We start from the raw sequence: 24,458 nt of genomic DNA, 5'->3' as shown, positions 1-24,458 counted from the left end.
GAGGACATTCATAGTTCCCAAAGTAATATACTTTTTAATATTAGATTTTGATGGCTAACACTAGATGTATTGTTAATCAAGGCTTCTTTTTGCTGCTTGAAGCATTTTTTTATATGTGACCTATGTTTTTAAAAATGGGGTTGTGTTGTGAACTGAGCATTTGCTTCATTTGATTCAACTCTTATAGCTTTTGCACCCATGAGACATTTTAGCATAGTGTGATACTTTATTGATTTGAAGTGATTTGCATGCTATTTTAGAATCCATTGGTAGTACAAAACACCATAGACAACAAAATTTCTTCAATTTAGGATGATGCAAGTAATTGTGTAATCAACATGTATATAATATGGATACAAAATGCTTTACAAGCTTGTTATGAGGATGTGCTTTTCAACCCATTATGAGGAAAAGTAATGTGAAGACTTAAATGCATTACAAGCCTATTATGAGAAAAAGTAACGTGCTTTACAGCCTTTTGAGGTGGTTTTCCTATTGCCAAATTTTGGATTATTGATGTAGGCTTCCAACATGTTAGTTGAATAAGTAAACCCTTGTGGTTTCAAGTTAGTTTTGCTCAATGAATTATGGATTGTGGGTGTTATGGATTGTGGGTGTGACTAGGTTTGTAATATGGTGAAAAGGAAATTATGGACGATATAAACTCTTTCTTTATCTATGGTTGTTGTGGTGATGCTTCATTGGAGTTGGGCCTTTACATAGACTCCTAAGTGTTTGCTTTATCTATAGTTCTTCTTATCGTGATGCTTGTCCTTTAGGGACAATCCTAAGTCTTTAGTTACTCTTACTTTTGATGCTTGTTGGCCTTTAGGTATGGAAGAAGAAATTCCCTCATGCTTTATATCTTGGGAGAATGTGCCCCCCTAAATAGGGATATACTTAAGGATGCACTTTTACATGGATTTTGTAGGTATGCTTAGTTATTTGGACTCATCCTTACAATTTTGAGGAAGTTCATTCATCATTTTGCTTGAATAAGATCATATGTTCTCTAGGTGATTTGATATCTCAAAACCCTACAATTTTGTTCCATATACTTTCTCTAGAACATGTATGCATTCACATCACTCTTATCTTTTGTATATTCAATAGTTAAAAAGAAGAAACATGTTCTTTTAATAACTAGCTCTAGAAGGGAGGTACTTCATTGTAATGAATACATGATTAATGAAAGCCTAATACTTATGAAACCAATTATAAAGCCAATTTTGTAACCATATTTGTCATGAATGATGGTTTATAAAGGCTACAATGAAAATGCACAAGATGGTTACCACTATAAACAACTCTTTTAAAGCTGTTATATTATCTTGCAATTAAGTTTGATGCACATTTTAATAATGGAGTAAATCGAACATTTTGTTCATTTGAAAAGATTTCAAATGCCATGTTATTAGTCAGATTTGTATAACTTTCTTAAATTTTCTTCACAAACTTGCAAAGACTACAAGTTTGCCACATGGCTTTGTGTACACATAGTCACTCACATGTGCCATCACCACTAGGTACCATGAGCATTTGCATTGGAAGACGTGCAAGTTTGCATAGTGCATCCAAAATTTTTCTTTGCATAAAATGTGTTTGGTATGTCTTCTTGCTTGATGTGTAATACAATTTTGTTTTTTTAAGGTTGCATCATCCTCTCATCCTAGTCATATGCTCTTGATGGGTGGTGCTATCGAGCATAGTGGGTCTCAGGCACTTGTAGATACAATGTTTTCCAACATTAGTTCTATATGATCTTGTTATGAGAACAATTAAATTCTCTTATTGTGAAAACAATTTACTTTTTTTTTTTCATTTCCATATGGTTAGAGTCATGCTTTAAAATGATTTTTAAAAGTCACTTTTTTACATTCGTTTTCTACTGCAAACATGGAAGACATAGACTTTTGATCTCACAAGTCATTATGGCCATGATCTTTCTTTTAGAGTAGATCTATTTACTAGTGCATGCCTTTGGGATTTAGTGAAAGAGAATAGACCAAATATATGAGTACTATTTCTTCTCCTCTTTTAGAATCCAATTGCCTCTTACTCTATTTTCATGGTTGGCAACAATACCGTTAATGTTATAAAAAATGAGATTAGACCTATAAAGACAAGAGGAAAATAATTAGGTTTGTAAAGTGTAAATTCTTTGTTTGCTACAGATGGAGGGGGGAATAGGGTGGGTGGGAGGATCTCTAATTAAGAATACAAATTGTTTCTCTCTCAAGTTGGAATGAAGTGTACATGTGTTAAATTCATGTCTAGCATACATACAAGGTTCCAAGTTAATGGGGATACTACCTTGGTAGATTCATTGTTGCATATTGAGGAGGCATGTACTAGAATGATGCTTTTTTTGCCACATATGTGTTGAACTTTACAATGGACAATAATTGTGTCAAATCATTATTACCTTTTTTTTAATCCTATTTGCTTTTACAGGTAGATGGAGCACTCAATTCCATCCAAAAGCATGTTCATGATATAGGCTTTGTGGGCAATGTGTGGCCTACTTACCTCAGTCTCATTGAGGAGAAGGATGATGGTACGTCTATGCATAACTATTTTGATGGCATTTATTACCAACATGGTTACCTTTTCCATTCTATATGTGGTACTTAAGCAATAAATAATTTGGTTTTGAGTTATATAATTTAAGGAATAGTACTTATTTTTAATGTTTATGAACCATTGTAGAGGGAATGTAGAGGTCACTAGAGCTTGTTGATGGTCCAAATTCCATGAGCAAGAAAGGTGCTACATCTACTTTCTAATTGAATAATAGATCCTAAGGAATGTTCACCTTTTGTATGCAAGTATTACTTGTGAGCCTACATAATTTAAATTTTTAGTTTTTATAAATAAATCATAAAAATTTTCATTTATATTATTGTGTAATTGGGCCATTAAGAAACTCACAAAATGATGTGTATAGACTAATGTATTGGAGATTTCAACCATAGTGTCTCAAATGAAGTTCACATATATATGGGCACATGATTTTGACGTAAATGGCTCTTGTCCATTCATTTATTGCATGTACTAAGTAACTTTATGTTTTCAAATTTCTAAATTGGTATGCCCTCCAACACTCAATGTAAGTGGTCCAACAAGGTCTTAGGGAAGTGATGAGCGCATACCTTCATTGGTGTTGGATTTCTTTTTATTGTATGTGCACTATCAAGTGTTGAAAGTTGAGAAATTATAATGAGCATTCTATAATAAGAAATTGCATATAAATTCTTGTTTATACTATCGATGATAATTCGTGTCACAAGCAGTCAATTAGGTGGTCTATTTCTCACACTTCACAAAACTCTTTGTGTGACACATTAATAATAATTATACTTAATACAGTGTGCTATACTTGAGTCCATATTATCATTTCTCCCGAGTGCATTATCCAACTAAGAAGTACACAATCATTTAGGAATCTCATCTATACTACATTATTATTTGAGCTACAGGTTCGGGAAAGTGTCGAACCACCACAGTGCTCCCGAACCTGGCTCCCAAACCAAACCAAAGTGACCATTAATGTCACATGATTGGGAGTAGAATGAAAGGTAAGTGACCATTAATGTCACATGATTGGGAGTAGAATGGAACATGGTCTCCTTCCACCACCTTCTCTTCTTCTCTCACTCTCACTCTCATTCTCACTTTCACCCTCACTCTCACTCTCACTCAGGTGCAAGCAGCAGGCAAGAGGTCAGTCCTCTCTCTCTCTATCTCAGCATTTTTGTGTTCGTTCTCTCTCTCTCTCTCTCACGTTGACGTGCTTCTCTAGAGTATCTCTGGAGTATGTGGACTCTGGAGTATCTCTGCACCCGTCGGCGTCAGCTCCACACATGTGGAGTGCTTGAGCGTCGTCACCACTGCCAGTCCAGCAGCTCGATAGCAGCCCAGTCGCCCGATAGACGTCAGAGAGTCTCTCTCTCTCTGACGTGTGTGCGGCCGGGCCCGTCGGCGTTTAGTTCTCTGTCGATCTGACATGCTTTCTTCCTCTCTACACCAGTCGCCAGTTGCCCGGTAGACATGCCAGTCGCAGCGTGCTAGTCGACGTGTCGCCCAGTAGTTGCCAGTCGCAGCCAGTCGCCAATAGTCGCCCAGCAGTCTTGCAGCGTGCAGACACGTCAGAGAGTCTCTCTCTGACGGACATCAGAGAGAGAGAGAAGCGCGACTCTCTGACGGATGTCAAAGAGAGAGAGAAGCGCGTTTACTCTCTCTCTCTGTCTGACGTGTCGTCGCGACACGTCAGACAGAGAGAGAGAGTAAACACGCTTCTCTCTCTCTCTCTCTGACATGTCGTAACACGTCAGAGAGAGAGAGAGAGTAAAGGTGCTTCTCTCTCTCTCTCTAACGTGTGGTAGAGAGAGAATTACTTCTCTCTCTCTCTCATCCTGCGGTCACAGATGCTGCGCCTGCAGTCACATGGCTTTTTGATGCTGCGCCTGCGATCACACGCTCGCTGCTTTTCGATCCAAGCTCGCTGCTCCGAGAGAGAGAGAGAGAGAGAGAGAGAGAGAGAGAGAGAGAGAGAGAGAGAGAGAGAGAGAGAGAGAGAGAGAGAGAGAGAGAGAGCGTGTTGAGTTACTTTAGATTAGACTGTGTGTTAGTTTTGATTGTTTAGTTCGTTTAGTTAGTTTGTTTGTTTAGTTTATTTAGTTAGTTTTGGTAATTTATTTAGTTAGTTAGTAGTTACTTTAGATTAGATTGTGTGTTAGTTACTTTAGATATGTGATTAGTTTAGGGTTAGTTAATCATTTAGTTAGTTTTGGTAATTTATTTAGTTAGTTAGTAGTTACTTTAGATTTAGTAGTTACTTTAGATATGTGTTAGTTACTTTAGATATGTGATTAGTTAGTTTATTTATTTAGTTATTTAGTTAGTTTTGATTGTTTAGTTCATTTAGTTAGTTTGTTTATTTAATTAGTCATTTAGTTTATTTAGTTATTTAGTTAGTTTTGGTAATTTATTTATTTAGTTAGTTAGTTTTGGTAATTTATTTAGTTAGTTAGTAGTTTGGTAATTTATTTGGTAATTTATTTAGTTTAGGGTTAGTTTGTTTTTTTTGTTTTAGTTTATATATGTTTGTTGTTTTAGTTTTAGTTTGGAGAGAGAGAGAGAGAGAGAGAGAGAGAGAGAGAGAGAGAGAGAGAGAGAGAGAGAGAGAGAGAGAGAGAGAGAGAGAGAGAGAGAGAGAGAGAGAGAGAGAGAGAGAGAGAGAGAGAGAGAGAGAGAGAGAGAGAGAGAGAGAGGTTAGTTTTGATTGTTTAGTTCGTTTAGTTAGTTTATTTAATTAGTCATTAGTTATTTAGTTAGTTTATTTAGTTAGTTTTGATGTTTAGTTTGTTTAGTTAGTTTATTTAATTAGTCATTTAGTTTATTTAGTTAGTTTATTTAGTTCTTTAGTTAGTTTTGGTAATTTGTTTAGTTAGTTGGTTAGTTTTGGTAATTTAATTTTTTAGTGAGTAGTTTGGTAATTTATTTGGTAATTTATTTAGTTTAGGGTAATTTTTTTTAAAGTTTTAGTTTTAGTTTTAGTTTGGGGGAGAGAGAGAGAGAGAGAGAGAGAGAGAGAGAGAGAGAGAGAGAGAGAGAGAGAGAGAGAGAGAGAGAGAGAGAGAGAGAGAGAGAGAGAGAGAGAGAGAGAGAGAGAGAGAGAGAGAGAGAGAGAGAGAGAGAGAGAGAGAGGTTGGTTTGCTTGGTATGGTTTAATTTATTGGTATTTTGGTTTATTTTGGCTTATTTTGTGCAGTTTGTTTGTGAGGATTGGTATTTCAGGTCGGTGATCTCTCTCTCTCTCTCTCTCTCTCAGTTAGTTAGTTTGGTTAGATTTGTGGTTAGTTAGTTTAGTTAGTTATTTAGTTATTTATTTAGTTTTGGTTGTTTAGTTATTTTATTTAGTTATTTAGTTAGTTTTGGTAATTTATTTATTTAGTTAGTTAGTTTTGGTAATTTATTTAGTTAGTTAGTAGTTTGGTAATTTATTTGGTAATTTATTTAGTTTAGGGTTAGTTTGTTTTTTGTTTTAGTTTATATATGTTTGTTGTTTTAGTTTTAGTTTGGAGAGAGAGAGAGAGAGAGAGAGAGAGAGAGAGAGAGAGAGGTTAGTTTTGATTGTTTAGTTCGTTTAGTTATTCTATTTAATTAGTCATTAGTTATTTAGTTATTTTATTTAGTTAGTTTATTTAGTTAGTTTTGATTACCCGGTAGACATGCCAGTCGCAGCGTGCCAGTCGACGTGTCGCCCAGTAGTAGATGTGTCGTCCAGTAGTCGCTAGTCGCAGCCAGTCGCCAATAGTCGCCCAGCAGTCGCAGCGTGGAGACACGCCAGAGAGTCTCTCTCTGACGGACGTCAGAGAGAGAGAGAAGCATCCGTCAGAGAGTCTCTCTCTGACGGACGTCAAAGAGAGAGAGAAGCGCGTTTACTCTCTCTCTCTCTGTCTGACGTGTCGTCGTGACACGTCAGACAGAGAGAGAGAGTAAACAAGCTTCTCTCTCTCTCTCTCTGACGTCCGTCAGAGAGAGACTCTCTGACGTGTCGTAACACGTTAGAGAGAGAGAGAAAGTAAAGGCGCTTCTCTATCTCTCTGACGTGTCGTCTGACACGTGAGAGAGAGAGAGAAGCGCCTTTACTTCTCTCTCTCTCTCTAACGTGTGGTACAGAGAGAATTACTTCTCTCTCTCTCTCATCCTGCGGTCACAGATGCTGCGCCTGCAGTCACATGGCTTTTTGATGCTGCGCCTGCGATCACATGCTCGCTGCTTTTCGATCCAAGTTCGCTGCTCCGTGAGAGAGAGAGAGAGAGAGAGAGAGAGAGAGAGAGAGAGAGAGAGAGAGAGAGAGAGAGAGAGAGAAGCGTGTTGAGTTACTTTAGATTAGATTGTGTGTTAGTTTTGATTGTTTAGTTCGTTTAGTTAGTTTGTTTATTTAGTTTATTTAGTTAGTTTTGGTAATTTATTTAGTTAGTTAGTAGTTACTTTAGATTAGATTGTGTGTTAGTTACTTTAGATATGTGATTAGTTTAGGGTTAGTTAATCATTTAGTTAGTTTTGGTAATTTATTTAGTTATTTAGTTAGTTTTGGTAATTTATTTAGTTAGTTAGTAGTTAATTTAGATTTAGTAGTTACTTTAGATATGTTTAGTTACTTTAGATATGTGATTAGTTAGTTTATTTATTTAGTTATTTAGTTAGTTTTGATTGTTTAGTTCATTTAGTTAGTTTGTTTATTTAATTAGTCATTTAGTTTATTTAGTTATTTTATTTAGTTATTTAGTTAGTTTTGGTAATTTATTTAGTTAGTTAGTAGTTTGGTAATTTATTTGGTAATTTATTTAGTTTAGGGTTAGTTTGTTTTTTTGTTTTAGTTTATATATGTTTGTTGTTTTAGTTTTAGTTTGGAGAGAGAGAGAGAGAGAGAGAGAGAGAGAGAGAGAGAGAGAGAGAGAGAGAGAGAGAGAGAGAGAGAGAGAGAGAGAGAGAGAGAGAGAGAGAGAGAGAGAGAGAGAGAGAGAGAGAGAGAGAGAGGTTAGTTTTGATTGTTTAGTTCGTTTAGTTAGTTTATTTAATTAGTCATTTAGTTTATTTAGTTAGTTTATTTAGTTATTTAGTTAGTTTTGGTAATTTGTTTAGTTAGTTGGTTAGTTTTGGTAATTTAATTTGTTAGTTAGTAGTTTGGTAATTTATTTGGTAATTTATTTAGTTTAGGGTTAGTTTTTTTTAAAGTTTTAGTTTTAGTTTTAGTTTTGGAGAGAGAGAGAGAGAGAGAGAGAGAGAGAGAGAGAGAGAGAGAGAGAGAGAGAGAGAGAGAGAGAGAGAGAGAGAGAGAGAGAGAGAGAGAGAGAGAGAGAGAGAGAGAGAGAGAGAGGTTGGTTTGGTTGGTATGGTTTAATTTATTGGTATTTTGGTTTATTTTGGCTTATTTTGTGCAGTTTGTTTGTGAGGATTGGTATTTCAGGTCGGTGATCTCTCTCTCTCTCTCTCTCTCTCTCTGTGTTAGTTCGTTAAATAGGTTGTTAGTTAGTTTGGTTAGATTTGTGGTTAGTTAGTTTAGTTAGTTATTTAGTTATTTAGTTAGTTATTTAGTTATTTAGTTATTTAGTTAGTTATTTAGTTATTTATTTAGTTTTGGTTGTTTAGTTATTTTATTTAGTTATTTAGTTAGTTTTGGTAATTTATTTAGTTAGTTAGTTAGTTTTGGTAATTTATTTAGTTAGTTAGTAGTTTGGTAATTTATTTGGTAATTTATTTAGTTTAGGGTTAGTTTGTTTTTTGTTTTAGTTTATATATGTTTGTTGTTTTAGTTTTAGTTTGGAGAGAGAGAGAGAGAGAGAGAGAGAGAGAGAGAGAGAGAGAGAGAGAGAGAGAGAGAGAGAGAGAGAGAGAGAGAGAGAGTTAGTTTTGATTGTTTAGTTCGTTTAGTTAGTCTATTTAATTAGTCATTAGTTATTTAGTTATTTTATTTAGTTAGTTTATTTAGTTAGTTTTGATTGTTTAGTTCGTTTAGTTAGTTTATTTAATTAGTCATTTAGTTTATTTAGTTATTTTATTTAGTTAAATAGTAAGTAATAGTTACTTTAGATCGTGTGTTAGTTACTTGAGAGAGAGAGAGAGAGAGAGAGAGAGAGAGAGAGAGAGAGAGAGAGAGAGAGAGAGAGAGAGAGAGAGAGAGAGAGAGAGAGAGAGAGAGAGAGAGAGAGAGAGAGAGAGAGAGAGAGAGAGAGAGAGAGAGAGAGAGAGAGAGAGAGTGTGTGTGTGTGTGTGTGTGTGTGAGTGAGAGTGAGAGAGTTTGGTTTTGGTTGTTTGTGGTTAGTTAGTTTAGTTAGTTTATTTACTTATTTTATATAGTTATTTAGTTAGTTTTGGTTGTTATTTTATTTAGTTAATTTATTTTGTTAGTTGATTAGATAAGTTAAATTGTAAGTTAGTAGTTACTTTAGATTGTGTGTTAGTTACTTTAAATATAGTTTAGGGTTAGTAATGTAGTAGTTACTTTAGATATAGTTTAGGGTTAGTTTGTTTTTTTGGTTTAGTTTATATATGTGTTGGTTTAGTTTATTTATTGGTATTTTGGTTTATTTTGTGCAGTTTGTTTGTGAGGATTGCTATTTCAGGTCGGTGATCTCTCTCTCTCTCTCTCTCTCTCTCTCTCTCTCTCTCAGGTTTAAATAGTAAGTTAGTTAGTTAAATATAGTAAGTTAGTTAGTTAAATAGGTTCTTAGTTAGTTTAGTTAGATTTGTGGTTAGTTAGTTTTGGTTGTTTATTTAGTTTAGTTATTTAGTTTATTTTATTTAGTTACTTTATTAGTTACTTTATTTAGTTTAGTTAGTTTATTCAGTTAGTTGATTAGATAAGTTAGTTACATTATTATTTAACACACAATCTAAAGTTTAGGGTTAGTTTAGTTAGTTTACTTAGTTATAGTTTAGGGTTAGTAAGGTAGTAGTTACTTTAGGTATAGTTTAGGGTTAGTTTGTTTTTTGGTTTTAGTTTATATATGTGTTAGTTACTTGAGAGAGAAAGAAAGAAAGAAAGAAAGAAAGTTATATTAACGTCTTCTAAAGACCAAAACTGGCCTATGAGACAAACTGTGATACAACTGATGAGGTCCAGCTATCCAAAATAAAAGTGCTGAATGAAAAGCTAAAAATTGGAAACTAAAAATACGGTGTTGTGAGTGTGATAAGTGTCGTATATGTGTATGTGCGTATGTAGCTCTGGTACTCCAGATAATGGCTATAAAAGGGGAACAAATGTCGGCTGTGATAGGGGAACAACTGTCAGCTGTGATAAAGTGGTGCGATGTGTATATGTAACAGATGCAGGGAGATATACTATCCTGGGATGTAGTAGCAGTCGTCGAAGTCGCTAATAGCAGGTGATCCCTCTTGGATGCAGGATGTGGTACATCGACGGTGGAGAAAGAGCAAACTGGAGATCTGAGATCCAATGTGTCGAGTGTCGTCGGATCTCAGTCTGCTGTCGATGTAGATCAAGAATCCTCCGGATCTCCTGTCGGTGAGAGAGAGAGAGAGAGAGAGAGAGAGAGAGAGAGAGAGAGAGAGAGAGAGAGAGAGAGAGAGAGAGAGAGAGAGAGAGAGTTTAGTTTTAGTTGTTTGTGTTTAGTTAGTTTAGTTAGTTATTTTATATAGATATTTAGTTAGTTTTGGTTGTTTAGTTAGTTTATATATCCCTCAAGGCTAACGCGTCTTTTTGTCCAGTATGGAGACTTCTACAGCAAATAAGAATATGTCTGTAGAAGATGTTATACAGTGCACTTCTAACGTGCAAATGAATGCACACAAAATAAAGGAGGCCACGAGAAAAAAGGTTGTTTGTCGTGCACTTAAGCATGTTGCTGGGCATGATAGCTCCGTTGGTTCCTTAAGGTTTATTCGTCGCTTGGATGGGATTGAAAAGCAAGTGAAGACACTATTTCGGCGTCCAAAACCTTCGATTTCAATTTCTGAGAACATTGGTGATCGTCTACAGAGGATTGAGAGAATGTTGGACGAGAAATATGAAGGGCACCTTGTTGATGCAGTAACGATACAGGGCGAGTTAGAAGAGATCAAGGGTTATATAGGTGACATTTATGAACATATCCAGAAAAATTGGTGGCCATGTGCTAGATCTTCGAACGATTAAGAAGAGAAGCTGAAAGATATTCTTGATAGTGCAGGTTGTATAGAGGATGGAGTATGTGAGCTGATTGCACACAAGAACGAGAGCTTAGTTGCACCAGAGAACATTGCTCTTGATGTGCAACTTACTTCTTTGAAAGTTTATCTAAATAGATTTTCAGCAATGTTAACGCAAATGAATCGCCGTGCAGGCTTATCTTCTGGCGCACTGGAGATCATTGCCCTTAATATGCACTAGAGAACGTTGCATCTTTGAATAGTGGTTCACAAAATGTTTTTGGCAATGTTAACCAGTGCTTCTTTGTCGTGGTTTGCTTGGTATATGTAATTGTTGCAAGACTTCTTAAATGAATTGTTTGATGAAAATCTTCATTTTGAAACACATCGTATGTGTCTTTTAAACCATTTTATCTGGCCATCTTTTTCTCTGTTTCTCTATGTTTCTCTCTCGATTACTAAGCAATTTGGCTAATGTACTTTTGTAACTTATATTGGATTAGATACATAGAATGATTGTAGCTTTGATATGTTGCGACGTTTTGTATAGTTTGTCTCCCTCACTCCTCTCTCTTTCTCTCTCATACTTAGATGGCTTATGTGTTCTTTCATGCATTTAGGGTTTGTGGTTGTGAATGTGAGTTGGTAAGCTACTGTGTGGCCTATGGGATTGACACCAATAAGTATTTCAAGATTGGGGACACCTTTCTATATAGGAGATGTTTTTTTCTCTCAAGATAGTGCAGATGTACATGAATGAAGATCCATTGGCAGGGCCTTTAGGCAATGCGTGGTTGGAACTTGGTGAGTGCCATGTGTACATGATAGTACTGATGTGTAGCGTACATATAAGTATTTACGGTTTGTGGTTGCGAATGTGAGTTGGTAAGTTATTGTGTGTCCTATGGGATTGGCACCAAAAAGTATTTCGAGACTGGGAATACCTTCATGTATAGGACATGTGCTTTACTCTCAAGAAGATTGTGCGGATGTACTTGGTGAGTGCCATGTGTGCACGATAGCACTCATGCATAGTGTACATATATTGTTTCATGCATTTAGGTTTTGTGGTTGTGAATGTGTCTATCACTTATGTCTTGACGTTTGGTGTAGCCATGGAACAAAGCGAAGCCATAGGAGATATTCCCGACGTAGTGCTTTCGACTCCATTGAATGTAGTGGATTCAATTGAATTAAACAAAATGGCTACGACATCATCTCTTCGACGCTTTCATTGCAGCCAACGTATGGGCTCTAATAGAATGAATGTGCGAAAAATGAAAGAGGTGGCAAGGGAACAAGAGATGCATGTTGCTAAATGTACAAGAGCTGCAAAGATTCGAAGAAACACAAGGGCTACTTCGGGTGCTTCGGACTTTAAAAAACTTGAGGCCAAGATGAATGAGTTGATGGAAATGCAGACGAGTTTATGTACGCGTGTTGATAGTGCGCTTGCCATGTACTCAATGGAGTTACAAGAACAGGCTAAAGGTCTGTATGATGTTGTGTGCGAGACAAAGCACACGCAGGGTGTTCTCCAGCAAGTGTCGACTGATCTGGGTGGTGAAGTAAGGGCACTTTCAACAATTATTTCTGAGACAAGCAGATTAATGAATCTGCTGGTGAACGATATGTGGGCTTCGGTTTGGGGGCTTGGAGATGACCATGAACCTGTGATCTGCCAGAGGGGTTGTCGATTGCCGTTCTTGGAGTTTCAAATGAATGTTAGTAGGTTTAATGCTTTGTTGCAACAATTGAGCCGTCAGATGAACGACCGCATCTAAGGAGACTATGTGTATGTGTTGCGCAAGGATCTCTTTGTATAATGCAAAAATTACTTAGGTTGGAACTTATAGGTTCAGACTGTGTTGCGTATTTTAAAGTGCATGGGCTAGCACTTTTTATGATAATATTTGCTTCTTTTTTGTAAAGCCTACGTGGAAAGTGCTAAGATGTGTAAGAATTTTGATATAACAAAGTGTATTTGAGTAAAATGTATTGAGTGTGTATGACGTGATGTCTCTTTCTTGATATTTACATGGAGCAGATTTGATAGTCCAATGATGGTTGGTATATTTAAATTTGATATATTGTGTGCATCGAATGTACGCAATACATTTAGTTTAGAAATCAAACCATGCCTTTGATAAAGTGTATTGATAGTCGTTTCTGCAGTTGCATGTTTACTTTCTTTTGTTAATTAATTAAAATAACCATTAATTGTGCATGTGTTTATTACCAAGGTTACTTCTATCTTAGCAACCAGGCTCTCTCTCTCTCTCTCTCTCTCTCTCTCTCTCTCTCTCTCTCTCTCTAATGGGCGGGCGCAGCATCTTTTTAGATAGATACATTGACTGGGTTGTACTGGTTTTGTGTCTTGATATTTAATCTTAATATTTTGATATTTAAATATTAAATGTGTGTATAGGTTGATAATAGGTTTTGTGGCCAATTGATCAATATGGGGTGTTCGCATCGAGCAACTGGCAGGGACCATGTGTTGCGTGTTCGTAGGGACATGCTTACTTCCACGAGGTATGAGCGACAACATGTTACTAGACTCAGGGCTTGAAAAGGGATTTTAGATCGTGGTGGATCCATTCAAAAAGACATTGAAAACTTGACGTTCCATGAGGAGATTCTAAATGGTCATCGTGAACTAGGCCAACCACAGTTTGGTATAGATGTGGCTAATGTTTTGCCATCACCGGATAGAACCATTAGGGGATTTCAAGCCCTGCGACAGTTTGGTGTGGATTTGACGAATGCTTTGCCATTAGTGGGTGGTTGCAATGGTCTTAATCATGTGACTTTCGAGTCACATATTAATAATGCTTCAATGTCTAAGTGCCAACATGGGGGAAATCTTAGTGGAGTGGTTTGTGAGAGTGTGTCTCGCCATGTTGAATTTGTAAATGGGGATAATGAGCCAGTTGAACAGCATGTTGGTTTAGATTTTGGAAATCACCACAATGTGGAAAATTCCGTGGCTAATGAGTCACGTGTTCATAATATTGCTGTTTTTGATCCCCAAAGTGGTGGATTGTGCTCCATTTTAAATGCTTTGCCTGCAATGGATGTTCACCCAGCAATGTCAACACTACTACTTCAAGAGCCGGAGTCTTTGTGTGATGTGTGAAAGGTGTTCAGCTAAGTTGTGGAGATGCAAGACTCGGGTTCAAGGGTCGATTTTGTTTGAAAGACACTGTTGTCGAAATGGAAAAGTAATGTTGCCACCATTGCAACATCCACCACAGCCATTGCATGATTTGTTGCATGGTATACACCCTCAGAGTAGGATATTTAAAAACAACATACGAGCATACAACCGTGCTCTTGCATTTGTATCACTCGGAGCTAATGTTGATGAGCTACCTGTTATCAGGAATGGTTACACCTTTAGAGTGCATGGCTCTGTTTATCACCGTATAGGTACTTTGCTTCCTGATGTACAACGTTAAGAAAGGCCAAGATTTGCACAACTGTATGTATATGATACTGAGCATGAGTTGCTTAATAGGCTGGGAGTTATGCATGATTTATTACCAAACTTGCTAGGGGAGCTTCAATGTATGATGCATCAACACAACATATATGCACGTGCTTTTAGGTCAGTGGGTTTGCAATTGCAAAATAATCCTGTGCAGGACCTAATAATGAGTATTTTTGGTATTCAAAAAACCAGTAAACAATACTCTGCTCCTGCAGCAACTGAGGTTGCAGCTATCATGCCAGGGCAGGGTGACGAGGGTACTCTTGATCGTCGGGATATTCATGTTTACACTCGGGGTGGTCGATGTGTTGCTATTTCAAACTTGCATAGAGCATATATGCCAATGCTATATGTCCTCCTTTTTCCTATGGGGGATGATGGTTGGCATGTAAAGGTTCCCTACAGTAATGTTAGTATTCCTGTTAACATATATGAATTGTCCAATAAAAATTGTGTTACCCAGATGCAGTTTTATGCATTTCGTCTTGAAGTGTGCGAAGATACTGAGGTGTGCATATTGCGTGCTGGTTGACTATTGCAACAATTTATTGTTGATGCTTATTGTAGTATAGAGTAATGCAGGTTAACTTGGTGTCGCCAAAATCAACAAAAGTTACGATCGGAGGCCTACAAAGGCTTGGCAGACATGGTGGGGGCAAACGATAATGGGACAATGCCGATTGTTGGTGCCTCTGTTGGCAAGAGGATAGTTTTACCGTCATCGTTCACAGGTGGACCAAGGCACATGTATCAATTATATCAGGATGCCATGGCTATAGTGCGATGTAAGGGAAAACCTGACCTTTTTATAACAATGACATGCAATCCAAAGTGGTTGGAGATAACTAATGCTTTATTGCCTGGGCAAAGTGCTTATGACCGTCCGGATTTGACTATTCGCGTGTTTCATAAAAAGCATGATGATTTAATGTATACGTTGTTGCGAAAGGATCTCTTTGGGAAGGTTGTTGGCTATGTTACTGTGATTGAATTCCAAAAGAGGGGGCTACCACATTCTCATACTGAGCCGTCTTTCAAACCTTCTGAAGTATGTCACTATGATAGACTGGTTTGTACTGAGTTACCCAATAGAGTTAAGTTTCCAGCCTTATTTGAGACAATTTCAAAGTGCAACATTCATGGCCCTTGCGGAGGATTGAACCCTAAGAGTCCTTGTATGGACAAGGGTAGATGTACTAAAGATTACCCGCGAAAATTAGTGGGCATAACAACAGTTGATAGTTCTGGCTATCCCATTTATCGAAGACGAGATGATAGAAACTCTGTGATCATAAATGGTAATGTTATTGATAATCGATGGATTGTTCCATATAATCCATTCTTGAGTAAAAAATACAATGCCCACATAAATGTGGGGGTCTGCTCGACAATTGCAGCTGTGAAGTATTTGTATAAGTATGTGTACAAGGGGCATGATCGTGCAACCATCAAATTTTCAGTTGGGGTTGATTCAGTCCGGAATGGTGGCGATGCTCACGAGGTGGAGGAGATACAAAGTTATTTGGATGCACGATATGTTTCTGCCTCTGAGGCGTGTTGGCGGATCTATGATTGGTGCGCAGATCGGACGCAGGTAGCTCACGTAGTGAATTCCCAAAGGTCCCCAAGAACAAAGCACTCTACTTTTTAGCACAAAAACCAATGAGAAAGCAAGCACGACATGAGACAAGAGACAAATTGGGTTGAATCTCCCCCATGCCTTGTGTGAGCGCTTCACAAAGCATGTATTTAATATATATTTCCAATCTTTTTGCTCAAAAATAGCCCAATTACAAAAATATGACAAGCTTTTAGCTTTTGAGTTTGCTTTCTACCAAAAATAGGAAAATAAAGCTAATGGACGGTGCCCAAAGAGTCTGGCACGCCCAATCTCAATGTCCAAATAAAAATAACATATCCAGGCGCATAAGCGCATACAAAATAATAATAAATAATCGATGTCTCTATAGACATAACAAAATATAGGCGTGGCGCCTAATATAATCCAAAGATCGAAAACCCGCTAGACTCCAATGCTTTCCTCCGCCACTGCTGCTATCTCTACACATCAACTGAAGCATTCACAATCGTTAGTAAAATAACACAATTAAACCGACAAAAGTGAATACCTAGCAGTCTTCAGCTACATAAATAAATCAACTGGTTAGAAATAAATCCTAACCTTAATTTATTACGAGTGCGCACTCTAAACTCATAAACGTTTATTAATTTAATATGCATTTTGCGGAATCACCCGCTATGGAATCACCCATGTACACACTAAATTAATGAAACGCCCGAAAAGGACAGGCGTCCCCATCAACTTCTCGCACAAAGAATCCTCTTTGCGTATGAGCCCCGGTCATCTAAGTTTACGGAATCCACCGTAAAACCTCACGGAATCCACCGTGGAATATGCCTCCTGGCATCATACCCCCGGGGTGGGATAGCAATTGACCTCAATTGCTATTAGCTCAATGTGGAGCTAACAGAGTGGGGAAAGCATTTAAGTCTCTAGCGTGCATCCATTGTGCTTCCTCTACAGGATGGTTCTTAAATTTTACTAGATATCTAGAGTACCTTTGGCCAGTTCTAGTGGTCATGTAATCAGTGTCTATGATGGCTTCTGGTTCAAGGATTTCAGTCTCTTCTTCTAGTAAAGGTGGGTTTTCATAGACAGGGTGGATAGGTAATTGTCCTCTAAATGGTCTCAATAAACTAATATGAAATGTATTATGAATTTTCCAATGTGATGGCAGTTCTAACTTGAATGCATTGTCATTAATCTTATGAATGATTCTAAATGGTCCGTAGAATCTAGGGGCTAATTTAACAACTGGATGTCTATCTACACTTTGCAGTCTACGCTTTTCTATTCTAAGCCAAACATAATCATCAACTTTGAAATTCATGGCTTGTCTTTTCTTGTTGGCTTGTTTGGTATATGATTGTTGGGCTTTAGCAATCATATCCTTTACTTCATAAAAAATAGTGTTATGCATAACAGCAATATCATCGGCACTTTGTATTCTATTAGACAAAGATGCAACAGGTGTAGATAATCTATGTCCATAAATAACTTCAAAAGGTGCTTTCTTTGTAGATGTGTGCGGTGTATTATTGTAAGCAAACTGTAATAAATGCAAATGAGTATCCCATGTTTGAGGTTTAGAGATAGTGTATGCACGTAAAAGATCTAAAATAGTGCTATTTGTGGCTTCTGTTTGTCCATTTGTTTCTGGATGAAATGCAGATGAAAAATCAATCTTTGTGCCTAGATTTGCAAACAGTGTAATCCAGAAATTATTACAAAATCTAGAATCTCTATCTGAAATAATCACTTTCGGCAATCCATGGTTAGTAAAAACAGTTTTCAAAAATAACTGTGCTGCTTGTGATGCTGTTAAAGTTTTCTTACATGCAATGAAATATGCTTGCTTACTAAATCTATCTACAATTGTCCAAATCATGTCATGGTTAGATTTAGTATTTGGTAAGCCAGTAATGAAATCCATAGATATATGTTCCCAAGGTTTAGATGGAATAGATAAAGGCATTAATAACCCATACTGTTTACCATGATGTCTTTTTATTCTTTGACAAATCAGACATTCAGAAACAAAATTAGACATATCTGCATCCATATGCGGCCAATAAAAATCTTCAGTTAACATGCGTAATGTAGAAATGATACCTCTATGACCTTGATATGGGGGACAATGAATTTCATTTAAAACAAAAGATCGGAATGGAATAGTAACACACAGTCTCTTTTCAAAGAACATGAATCCATCATTATATGACAATGAATCAACAGGAATGAAATTATTTTGAACTAATTTTTGCCAATCAGAATGAAAAGTAATATCCTGGTGATATGTGTCTTTCATAGCAATTAAAGAATCAAAAGATATGATAGAAATGTTATGAATTGCAGGTCTTCTACTCAATGCATCAGCAACTACATTTTCTTTTCCAGGTTGGTATTGAATGATAGGATGGAAACTTTGAATGAAGGAAGCCCATTTGATATGGCGGTCAGAAATTTGGGGCTGACTAAGTAGATGTCTAATGCTTTGCTGGTCGGTCTTTATCATGAATTCTGAACCCATTAAATAATGCTTCCATTGTTTCAATGCTTGTACAACTGCTAAGAGTTCCTTGTCATAAGTGGAATATTTAAGCTCAGAAGGTTTCAGCTTAGAACTAGAATATGCTATTGGATGGTTATCTTGCATTAGCACGGCTCCTATTCCTGATCCGCTAGCATCAGTCACAACTAAAAAGAATGGTCTGTTAAAGTCAGGTAATTGTAGGACAGGGGCATTGGTCAATGCACGTTTAAGTAAATCAAAGGATTTCTGCTGGTTTTCAGTCCATTGATAAACAATGCCTTTCTTAAGAAGTTTGGTCAGTGGTAAAGCAAGTAATGAGAAATTACGTACAAACTTCCTATAGAAACTAGCAAGACCAAGGAATGAGCGTAATTCATGTACATTTTTAGGAATAGGCCAATGCAATATTGCGTCAATTTTCTTAGGATCAACTTTTATTCCTTCTTCTGATACAATATGACCTAGATATTCTATTTCTGTCTTAAAGAATTCACTCTTGTCAGGATTTGCAAACAATTGATTTTCTTTCAGTAATTGAAAAATTAATGATAAATGCTCATAATGCTCTTTTTCACTTTGACTGAATACTAAAATATCATCAAAGAAAACAATCACACAATATTGATATTTTAGAAAAATACGATTCATCATTCTACTGAAAGCGGCAGGTGCATTAGTTAATCCGAATGGCATAACTAAGAATTCGTAATGGCCAAACTGTGTCCTGAATGCAGTCTTAAATATGTCGGATCTATCTAACCTCACCTGATGATATCCAGATTTAAGGTCAATTTTACTAAATATAGAAGATCCTTGCAGTTTGTCCATAAGGTCGTCAACTCTAGGTATAGGATACCTATTCTTTACAGTGATCTTGTTTAATGCTCGGTAGTCAATACACATCCGATAAGTATTATTCTTTTTCTTGACTAAGAGCACAGGTGCACCGAATGGAGAACTGCTAGGTCGAATTAAACCTCTATTTAGTAATTCTTCTACTTGACTCTGGATTTCTTTTTGCTCTATTTGATTGTGTCTATATGGGGCTTTGCAAGGTGGTTGTGTGCCAGGTATTAGGTCAATCTTATGGTCTTCTGGACGTGATGGAGGTAAACCTGGTGGTAGGTCTTCTGCAAAACAGTCCTTAAAGTATGCAAGAAATTCCTTATGTCTAGGGTGTATATGAGTTTCTTTTGCGTGCAATTCATTCACCCAAATGAGATATGATTTAGTATTCTTGCGTAGTGCACGTTTTGCTTGAGTATGCGAAAGCAGTGAAAACATATGAGATGCATGCATACCAAATAATGTAATAGATTTTCCTTGAAAATTAATATTCATTGTGTGTGTGGAATAATCTATATTGGGATTATGTTGGTGTCTCCATGGCATTCCTAGAATAATGTCGCTTGACTGTAATGGGACAACTAAGAAATTTCTTCTTTCAATATATGGACCAATTTGAATTTCTAAATTTTGAACTTCTTGTGTGCCATTGTACCTAGTGCCTAAAAATGCAGCTTTTATGCGATAATGCGTAGGTACTGTATGCAATTTCAATTCCTTTACCAATTTTGCTGAAATAAAGTCATGCGTACTACCGTCATCATGCAATATAATTCTTTCTTTTCCATGCACCATACATTTCATAGTCAACAATGAATGTAAAGTAGGCATACCTGGTAAAGTGTCGGAAGTAGTAGTAGAATCATCTTCTTCTTCAGTGAAATCCGGCATATCCTCATGCTCGTCTTCGTCCATAGCTCCAAGGTAGTTGATATGTGCTGATGGCTTCTTTGAATGACAATTTGCTGCGAGATGGCCTGGCTGGTGACACTTGTAGCATACGATAGGCTTGGCTTTGGTCACATTATTTGCAATGGCTGGGAGTCTGGGTATATTTGGATTTGCTTGTTGGATAGGCTTAGGATTTGGATTGACAGTGGATGGTAATGCAGGTGGTTTAGGCCAATTCTTGCGGAAAGATGGTGATGAAAAACGACCTGGATTAAACCTTCTGAAATTTGAATTGAATTGTTTAGATCCATAATTACCGTTTGCTTGGAATGGCTGTGGTCGTCGATCTCTTCCACGTAACTTATCTTCAGTGTCGTGAGCTAAGGAGATGGCATCTTCAAGGGTAGCAGGCTTGAACATATTCACCTCAGCGTAGTAATGTCCAAGAAGTCCAGACATGTACTTCCGCTTATGGGTCGTCTCTGGTACGTCTTCAAGCATGCGTAGCTGTAGGAGTGCATTCCAAAAACGCTCTGTATACTGTGGAATAGGCTCACGATCGCGTTGTTGCAGTAAATCCCATTGCTTGATTGCCTTCTCATGAAATTGCGGTGGTAGGAAATTTTGCATGAACTTCTTCTTGAAATCTTCCCATGAAGCAGGACATTCTATGCTCTTGCGGACGACAGTCCACCAAAGTGATGCTCTATCTATCAGATGATTAGTAACACACTTGATTTTATCTTTCTCAGGATAAGTTTCCTCATGGAAATAGTCATCAAACTGGCTAATGAATGATAAAACAGTCTTTCCTTCTCTTATGCCATTGAAAGTGCGAAACTTGAAACTTCGTTTACTTATCTTGGATTCCTTGCGAATGGTTTGTGCTTCAAGAGTGGCGTCGATGGTACGGCGTATCAAATCTTCAGCTTGAGGTTCTTCTTTATCAGTGGACGCTCCTTGTAGCTTTGTCAATTGCGCTTGCAAGGCTTGCCTAGCTCTTCGCTCTTCGTCCAATTGTAACATGATAAGATCCAGCTTTTGCTCCATGGTAGGCTCGGGTAGATCTTCTTCAGCCATAGGATCATCCATATGTGGGGTAGTCATCCTGTAAAACTCAACAAACCTTTCTCACTCAAAATCAGTTAGCGGGATGAACGTAGCTCAAATTTGGGGTTACAAGGCTATGTATTTTTGGGTATTTTCTTCTTCAATTTTCAGAAATTCTGAAATATTTCTGTCTCCGTTTGCTGAAAGTACTTCAACGAACTTGCAGATAGGTAAAACAGCTTGCTGCGAACAACTTTCCAGTTCTGAGTTTTTGCATACGAACAAGTCTTCTAGGAGTTTCGAGCGTTAGTCAGTTCTGATTTAGTCTGACTTGCAGAGTTGCAGACTTAACAGACTTGCAGAGTTGTAGACTTGCTGGACTTAGCCGACTTGCAGAACTTAGGCCGACTTGATGAACTTGCAGGACTTGATTCCAATCGACTTGCAGAACTTGACTTCTGGTGCGCAGGACCCGGAGTTTAGTGACTTTGATTATCCTGTGTGACTTGAAGAAGCTTATAGTCTTAAGCTTATGGGACTTATGGCTTACCAAGCCAAATTGGATTTTCGTGTATCGGAGTATGTTGGCGACGGATTCGTTCGTGACGAGTTTATACTGACGCCGCCGAAACGATTTTTTTGTGGGTTAAGCTTTATTAAAGCTTAAGACTAAGCTTTATACCTTTTGATTTTTAAGCTTTTAGGCTTGATGAAACTTAGCTCTGATTTTTGACGACTTGAAGAAGGAGATGAAAGCGTGGTCCTCCGCCGACAGAGCCTGGTCCTTCGCGATCTGACAGTGGAAACAGGGGTTCTTGATCGCCAGAAGCCTGCCTGTATCGACGGTTCGCGACGAGATTGACTGTAGAGGCCGTTTGTTCCTGGAGCTCCGCCTTCGCCCGAGATTGGTAGTGATTGGAAGCCCTTGATCTCTGCTCCGCTCTAATACCACTGGTGCGCAGATCGGACGCAGGTAGCTCACGTAGTGAATTCCCAAAGGTCCCCAAGAACAAAGCACTCTACTTTTTAGCACAAAAACCAATGAGAAAGCAAGCACGACATGAGACAAGAGACAAATTGGGTTGAATCTCCCCCATGCCTTGTGTGAGCGCTTCACAAAGCATGTATTTAATATATATTTCCAATCTTTTTGCTCAAAAATAGCCCAATTACAAAAATATGACAAGCTTTTAGCTTTTGAGTTTGCTTTCTACCAAAAATAGGAAAATAAAGCTAATGGACGGTGCCCAAAGAGTCTGGCACGCCCAATCTCAATGTCCAAATAAAAATAACATATCCAGGCGCATAAGCGCATACAAAATAATAATAAATAATCGATGTCTCTATAGACATAACAAAATATAGGCGTGGCGCCTAATATAATCCAAAGATCGAAAACCCGCTAGACTCCAATGCTTTCCTCCGCCACTGCTGCTATCTCTACACATCAACTGAAGCATTCACAATCGTTAGTAAAATAACACAATTAAACCGACAAAAGTGAATACCTAGCAGTCTTCAGCTACATAAATAAATCAACTGGTTAGAAATAAATCCTAACCTTAATTTATTACGAGTGCGCACTCTAAACTCATAAACGTTTATTAATTTAATATGCATTTTGCGGAATCACCCGCTATGGAATCACCCATGTACACACTAAATTAATGAAATGCCCGAAAAGGACAGGCGTCCCCATCAACTTCTCGCACAAAGAATCCTCTTTGCGTATGAGCCCCGGTCATCTAAGTTTACGGAATCCACCGTAAAACCTCACGGAATCCACCGTGGAATATGCCTCCTGGCATCAATGATGATGCATTGCACGATGAAAAGCTTGATATACAACGTTTGCAGGTACACTTACCTGGTGAGAACTATGTGGTGTTTCGGGATATAGATAGTATACCAGATGTTGTGCGAAATGAAGATCTCCAGAAAACTACTCTTACTGAATGTTTGTGTGCAACTGCATTCATCTAGAGGCTAGGACTATTTGCTATCAAGACTTTCCAGTGTATTGGGTGTGGAATGCACGACATAAGATGTGGACTAGAAGGAAGCGTGGGAATATATGTGGTCGGATGTATTTTGTGGCGCCTACCTGTGGTGAGCTCTATTATTTGTGGATGCTTTTAACAGAGTGTCGGGGATGTACTTCTTTTGAAGATTTGCGTACTGTTGATAGCATGATCTATGATACTTTTAGGGATGCTTGCATTGCAAGGGGCATGTTGGAGAGCGATGATGAATATGTTGTGTGTTTAGAAGAAGCTGCCTCTGTGCAAACTGGTGCTCAACTCCGAACTTTATTTGTTGCAATTTTGGTCTTTTGTGAGCCAGCTCGGCCTGGCCATCTATGGGATAGATTTTTGGTGCCAATGGTAGAGGATATCATGTATAGATTGCAGCTACAGCACGTGAACGCCTCTCTCGGTGTTCTGCAGCATGAGGCATCTAACATGGCTTTGTTACATCTGCAAGACCTTTTACGTCATGTAGGACGAAGACTTTGTGATTTTGATGGGTTGCCTAAACCTCATCAACCAAAATCACAACTGCATGCTAACCCTATTTTACAAGATGAATATGCATACAACATATCAGAACAACATAGGGTTTCTGAATCCATGGAGAGAATGTTGAATGAAGGACAAAGAATTGCCTTTGGTGCAGTCATGGATGCTATTGATACAGATACTGGGGATGTATTCTTTTTGGATGGTCCTGGTGGGTCTGGGAAGACTTTTCTATACAAATGTTTACTTGCGAAGGTGCACAGTGGTGGTCACATAGCATTGGCAGCAACATCATGTGGCATTGCTGCCTTGCTTTTGCCAGGTGGTCGTATAGCTCACTCGCGGTTTAAAATCCCAGTAGAATTAAATAATCGATCCACTTACAATATTCTTGTTCAAAGTGACCTTGCTCGGTTATTGAGACAAACAAGCCTTATTTTGTGGGATGAGGCTCCTATGACCCATTGATATGCTTTCGAAGCGGTTGATAGAACTCTAAGAGATGTTATGAGCTGTGATAAGCCATTTGGTGGAAAAGTTGTTTTGTTTGGGGGGGATTTTAGACAGGTCTTGCCGGTTGTGGTAAAGGGAACACGTGAGGATATTGTTAATGCTGCATTGTGTTACTCTGATTTGTGGCGTTACATAAGGGTGCTAAGGCTATCTGGCAATATGCGAGTGTCGACAACTGGTAGTGTGGTGGACAATGGGTTCATCTGTTGGATTCAAGGAATAGGGGATGGAGTGGGTGTTACTGAAAGTTGTGATAAGTTGTGTGTCCCACCTGGCATGATATTAAAAGGGCACTCTATCGAAACACTGATTGATAGTGTCTACAGTGATGTGTCCAATGTGGGTGACTACACGTCGTATTTTAGTGAG

General features: G+C 37.8%; 1 protein-coding gene across 1 annotated transcript in view; it reads left to right on the top strand.

Annotated features, from left to right (window-relative positions):
* Positions 1-24,458, top strand: part of LOC148009525 (uncharacterized) — a 31,159-nt gene that overhangs the window by 4,928 nt on the left and 1,773 nt on the right. Inside the window, exons 2-5 of the mRNA XM_087672946.1 lie at positions 2,455-2,557; positions 5,774-5,799; positions 9,109-9,134; positions 9,920-10,039. Coding sequence (XP_087529072.1) covers positions 2,513-2,557; positions 5,774-5,799; positions 9,109-9,134; positions 9,920-10,039 — 217 coding nt within the window. The 5' untranslated portion in view covers positions 2,455-2,512. The remainder of the gene's footprint in view (positions 1-2,454; positions 2,558-5,773; positions 5,800-9,108; positions 9,135-9,919; positions 10,040-24,458) is intronic.

The sequence above is a fragment of the Lygodium microphyllum genome, chromosome 30 (assembly GCF_053477565.2).
Source record: "Lygodium microphyllum isolate KBCC chromosome 30, Lygodium_microphyllum_v1.1.10, whole genome shotgun sequence".
Lineage (NCBI taxonomy): Eukaryota > Viridiplantae > Streptophyta > Polypodiopsida > Schizaeales > Lygodiaceae > Lygodium > Lygodium microphyllum.
This window is presented reverse-complemented; position numbering and strand designations above follow the sequence as displayed.